Below are 6335 nucleotides of genomic sequence, written 5' to 3'. Positions count from 1 at the left end.
GTATCTCATTAGTTGAACTGCTAAGAGTAACCTATGTATCTCATTAGTTGAACTGCTAAGAGTAACCTATGTATCCCAGTAGTTGGACTGCTAAGAGTAACCTATGTATCTCAGTAGTTGGATTGCTAAGAGTAACCTATGTATCTCGTTAGTTGGACTGCTAAGAGTAACCTCTGTATCCCACTAGTTGGACTGCTAAGAGTAACCTATGTATCCTACTAGTTGGACTGCTAAGAGTAACCTATGTATCCCAGTAGTTGGACTGCTAAGATTAACCTATGTATCCCAGTAGTTGGACTGCTAAGAGTAACCTATGTATCTCAGCTACATCTTTAATGTATGCTTGTAAAACGAGAAACAAAAGGAAAATTATTTAATGGAATTATGTCGGTTGAATGATCTCGTAGGCAGCACTAGATCTCTAGAGGAAGTTACAATGTAGCTGGATTAATTAGGTAATTTGGACGAAAGGTCTTGGTATGTCAACCAAAGAACATTCAGAACGTATAACATGTGACAACTGTATTTATATTTACTGCACGACCAATTAGATTGTCATCTATCAAATGTATGTAAAGGTCACGAATCGACCTAAAGAAATGGATAAATTGATGAATGCTTAATACAAATACTCTTAATTAGATCATCGTCTGTCAGAAACATGTAACAAATGTCAGACAACCATCAAGAACTGAGAAACTTCATGAACACCTTTTATAAATGCTCTTAATCGAATTACTATCTGTCAAGGATATGTGTTCGCTTGATTTGTTGAATTTCGCACAAAGCTACTCAAGAATTTTGAAAGTATTTTGAAGTAATAGACTAGATGAAAAGCAACTAGTGGGATACATAGGTTACTCTTAGCAGTCCAACTAATGAGATGCATAGGTTACTCTTAGCAGTCCAACTAGTGGGATACATAGATTACTCTTAGCAGTCCAACTAACCATTTAACTGTTCATATGGAATGTTTGTTAAATTCAATAACAACAATTATATAGATAACTCACACATGTATATAGATAAACCTAATTATGAGCTTATTTCTTCTTAGATCAAATACTTTAAACAATTTGGAAATTCTTTATTTTTGGTAATCAGTGAAACGTTTTTTCAATAAATAATCTGAGTTGCCAGTTACATGACTATTTGTATTCCATATAACGTTTTAAATATTTGCTTTTTCTCCTTTGACTTTTATGTGTGGTTTATATTCTTATTGATAACTGTATTGTTTTATGTTATTTGTTCGAAGAAACGATAAACATTTTATGGTTCATGTACTTGTTAATATTTGTTAAAAAATATTGAATAATTTGTTTTTCTAGAAATGATGTTTAAAATGTTGTATTCCTCCTCAACTAGTAAACAATTTCACATTTTTTAACATTAGTCTATCAGGTATGACATAATGTTAATAAAATCATGAAATTAAAATGTTTGATCTGTAGCGTTGCTATTCCGAGCAACACCTCAGAACATGATTGGTCAATCATAAAAAATCGTTATCGTTTGATGCTTTCCTACAATAAATCTGGGTTCAATAACAACAGAAAAACACAAATTATTCAACAAGAACAACACTTAGAAATAAATTCAAAACAATTAATAAACACGTACCTGGCCAGGACTTCATACTAATGTTAACAAACAATATATCATAAATATCAACATTATTTGAAATAATGGAATCAGGAAAAAGAACCAGAAAGGAAAAACCTAATTCCAAATATATACAACAAACACAGTATTCCAAAAATAACTTTCAATAATAATAATAACAATATCGAGTGATAAACAGCAATAATTTACTAACTATATCTTTCACTAACTATCTTGTGACTCTCTCTCTTAGTGAAGTTTATGGCAGGATATTTGTTCACTGAGTAGACCAAGAGAGTACACCACATATGATCATAATTTACATAATATTCTACTATATTAGTAGTATCTGTACATTACCGCTAGGGAAGCTGGTGTCAGTTTCATCATACATAAATAGTTACTCAAAATAAAAATGATTAGCTAGAAGGTAAGTTAGCATTTTAATGCAACTAAAAATTCATTGATAAACTAAATGACAGAAGGAAATAGTAAATGAATGATAAGCACAACCATAATCATAAAAAATATAACTTGCGATCTCATATTGTATTTTACCTGTGTTCTTTTTTAAAGTATTTGTTATTAAAGATAAATATGACAGTTTGAGCTTCGGAAACATATTGAAATGATTTGTCTTTTATTTTAAATGGGTAAGCTCCTAATAAATATTGTGGGATCTTCTGAGATGTGAAACAGTCACCATAGGCGAGCTCAAAGCTGTTTCATATTTCGAAACTAAAGAACAAAAATACGTCTGACGAAAATATTTATATTGGTACTTGTATTCTTTTCTTTTCTTTTCTTTTTGTGAGTGACTTAGGAGTAAAAAGTCACTTTATCTTAAAATTAATATCAGTTCGCAAAATTAAATCCTCAAAATTTGAGCTAATGAAGCCAAAATATTATTTAGGGCCCTGGCATGGCTTGATGGTTAGGGTGCTCGACTCACAATTTGAGGTCACGAATTCGAATTCCCGTCACCGAACATGCTTGCCCTATATGTTTCCTGACTGGGCCAGCTACTCGAATATGAAACTTGGCTTACAAAATTACCGAGCGACCTCAGACTAGTGGGATTAAGGTCGCAACGGAATATATATATATATATATATATATATATATACTCTTTTAGGACAAAACCTGGATTTATGAAACGTTTCGGACGAAGCTCGTTTATCATTTATATTTAGAAAATAATGCTCACTTAGTACTTATAAGTTGGACATTAGTGCCATGCCATATTTAAAAATATTATTCAAAACAATTGATTATTAGTGGATCAAAACAATGTATTATTATCAACATAATTAACTAGTAATTATAGAAGCAAATACATATTTTTCTTCTCGTTTCAGAATGATGATCTCGGTTACCGGTTACGCTACTATTTTTTGTCTTCTGTTAAGTTTTCTAGCAGTGGCTGGAATCCAGAACGCTCAAAATGGTGGATTCACAAGAGTAATGTTTTTTAACCCTACAAAGAGTTTCAACATTATTGATAGAGAACAGCCAAACAAACGCTCAGAGCATGTCTCGAACTCTGGTTTCGGAAAAAGAGACACTTATCAGTTTGAGTCGACAGATCCAGATGAGACTTTACTGCAGGAAGACTTAAAAATGTATCCTAAGCGATTCAATGCTGGCTTTAACAAGAAACCAAGGGGTCGTTATGTTGGCCTTAACGAGAGACCAAAGGGTCATTATGTTTTTGGCCTTGACAAAAGAGATGCCATTAATAAGTGTGATCGTACCTCCTTATTAGATAAGTTGACAAAAAGAATAAGGCAGTTTAATTTTGGACTAGGCAAACGTCTTGATTGCCGTTTTGCTTTTGGATTGGGAAAGAGAGACCCACCAAAGCATCCTGAAAATGATGATCATGATTTTCTTGTAGACGCATCTGGGCGAATTTACCATGAATTTGTTCCTGGCTTAGACAAACGCTCAGATAACCGTTTCGGATTTGGTTGGGATAAAAAATTCCTGTTAAATAATTTCTCTATAGACGATTTTGCTTTAAATCAGAATAAAGAACATTCTCGTGAGTTCGGATTCGACCTAGACAAACTATCAGATAATCGCTTCAAGTTTGGCTTAGATAGGAAATCATTATCGTATGATCCCATTGTAGATGATACTTCTTCGAAACTGGTTAAGCCACACTTTCGCCTGTTTAATTTTGGTTTGGGTAAACGAGCAGAAAACCGTTTCAGTTTTCCAATGGCACCAGAAAGAGTCAAAAGACAGTCTCATAAGCTCAGTTTTGATCTTGAAAAACAACCAAATAACCAGGTTGTCTTTGATGTTGGTAAAAGGAACTCTTTAAATCAATTCAGCAACGCTTTCGGTCTGGAAAAAAGAAGGTCAGCCATTTTGAGCTCGGGTTTATCCTTTGGATTGAACGATTTCACGAAAAGTCGATATTACTTCGCACTACGAAAAAGAGGTGTTCAGTCTCGAACACAACAAAAAGAGAATGGAAACGTTTCGTCAGATGATAGTTTTGCTTTCGGAGTGGGAAGAATGGATTCGTCAAAAGAAATTCCAAAGAACTGATAGCGAAACTCTAGTATAACAGGATTGTATAGAAACATCCGTTTACACGTGAGTCATGTATCGAGGATTTAATGGTAATCCAGTTCAGTATGAAAATATTGTATTTATGATTTATGAACAATGTTTTAGTCAAATGTTCATTGAGAATAAAAAAGCATATGTTCATTGAGAATAAAAATAACATATATTTGGCTTGTGTGAAAAATATTTCGTCTTTCACAAATTTCTTACAATAATTTAAATACAAGTTATACACGTACCAAAGATGGACTGAGTAATACTAATGGTGTATTTAAACGTTTTACACTCACAAAAAAGAAACCTATCATTATATAGGTATTTGAAGATTAGACCATTCCAAGCTTTTATTTGTTGTTAAACAAATGTTTAAATAACTATATTCAATTATGTACCAACTGCCTAGTGTCGGCTAACAATATGAAGAATTAAATTGAGGCGGATTGCAACAAGTTCTTCAGATAGTTATAGAATGATAGGTTTCTTTTTTGTGAGTGTAAAACACTTAAATACACCATTTCTATATCTCACTACTATAAAGACTTGGTTTGGTGGTAGTGTTCAGAGTAATCTCTTACAAAACATTATTAATAATCACCAACAAGTCATTATTCTACGCGACCTCAACTCGAAACACCCCAACTTTTTTTGTAGAACAACAAACAAAAATGGCAATATTCTAAATAATTTCGTAAACACAAATAACCTAATTTGCATAAATGACGATAATACGACGCATGTGGACCACGATGGAACACAAGATATCTTAGACATAGCTATAGTCACAAGTAATATATCAGCTAACATTACTGATTTCAGAGTTAATGAACATATAGACGGAGATCACCTACCTATCTCACTTACCATTTTTAAAAAGCACCAAACTGTTATCCCCCACCACCTTTAACTCATGATTTCACAAACACCGATTGGAACAAGTTTAAAGCACATCTCTCCCTAAAAACCTTGCACTTTACAGACTTAACACCAAATAAGGAAATAATCAACAATTATGCTAACCAACTAAACAAAACATCAAGGATTTTTAAAAAGCACTAAACTGTTATCCCCCACCACCTTTAACTCATGATTTCACAAATACCGATTGGAACAAGTTTAAAGCACACCTCTCCCTAAAAACCTTACACTTTACAGACTTAACACCAAATAAGGAAATAATCAACAATTATGCTAACCAACTAACACAAAACATCAAAGATTCAATTAAAGCTATATTGCCTTCTAGAAAACGCATCAAAAACCTTAAATTCTGGAAATTAACCTCGGAAATCCATCAACATATTAGCAATAGACGACACAAACTGTTTATCAGAACCCGCGATAATCAAATCAAGATACTAATCAATGCCGAAAGAAACAAGATAAAAAAACTAATACAGGAACAACAGCAAAATAATTGGGAAAATTTCTGCATTTCAATAAACCAATCCAAAAATTCACCTAACCTAAATCAATATGACAGACTAGTAAAACTAACAACCCCCATAACATTAAATACAATAATAAATATGCCAAATATGTCAGAGACAGAGACAAAAGTAATCTATTTGCGGAATTCTTAAAATCGTCATCCACGACACCCAACCTGTCATCCTTTGATAACGAACACTTTAACGAAATAGACAATCTCATCTCCACGAATAAAGATATGTTTCAACCAAAATTTACACAATCCTTGATTCCTCCATCAGATCAACACGATTTTCCATCTCGCCCGATAACCTTAGCCGAATTAAAAATAAATATTAAACAGTTGGAAAATAGAAGTGTTCCTGGTGAAGATGGTATAAATAATCTAATAATTAAAAACTATCCTGACAATTGCCTTAGCTACATCACATCTCTGTTCATTTATCACTTAATTCAAGATATTACCCACCTTGTTGGAAATCTGCAATAATCTGAGTCATATCGAAATCAACAAAAGATCTCCATGAACCATCTAACTATAGACCCATTAGTCTGTTAAATAACATTAGGAAATTATTGGAAAAAATCATAACGAAAAGACTTCTCTTCTATCTAGAATCTGAAAACATCCTGTCAAACATTCAAAACGTCTTCTATCTAGAATCTCAAAACATCCTGTCAAACATTCAAAACGTCTTCTATCTAGAATCTCAAAACATCCT

The 6335-nt window shown here is 32.8% G+C and overlaps 1 protein-coding gene and 1 long non-coding RNA gene across 2 annotated transcripts in view; one reads left to right on the top strand and one right to left on the bottom strand.

Annotated features, from left to right (window-relative positions):
* Nucleotides 1-4224, top strand: part of LOC106458265 — an 8554-nt gene extending 4330 nt beyond the window's left edge. The window contains exon 2 of the mRNA XM_013917752.2: nt 2964-4224. Within this exon, the coding sequence (XP_013773206.1) occupies nt 2965-4164 (1200 nt within the window). The 5' untranslated portion in view covers nt 2964 and the 3' untranslated portion in view covers nt 4165-4224. The remainder of the gene's footprint in view (nt 1-2963) is intronic.
* LOC111085512 overlaps nt 1-6335 on the bottom strand; it is a 19906-nt gene that overhangs the window by 1348 nt on the left and 12223 nt on the right. The window contains exon 2 of the long non-coding RNA XR_002610341.1: nt 4882-4888. This is a non-coding gene — a long non-coding RNA (uncharacterized LOC111085512). The remainder of the gene's footprint in view (nt 1-4881; nt 4889-6335) is intronic.

Source organism: Limulus polyphemus, unplaced genomic scaffold (assembly GCF_000517525.1).
Source record: "Limulus polyphemus unplaced genomic scaffold, Limulus_polyphemus-2.1.2 Scaffold437, whole genome shotgun sequence".
Taxonomy (NCBI): domain Eukaryota; kingdom Metazoa; phylum Arthropoda; class Merostomata; order Xiphosura; family Limulidae; genus Limulus; species Limulus polyphemus.
The sequence above is the reverse complement of the archived record's forward strand: the minus strand, read 5'-3'. Positions and strand labels throughout refer to the sequence as shown.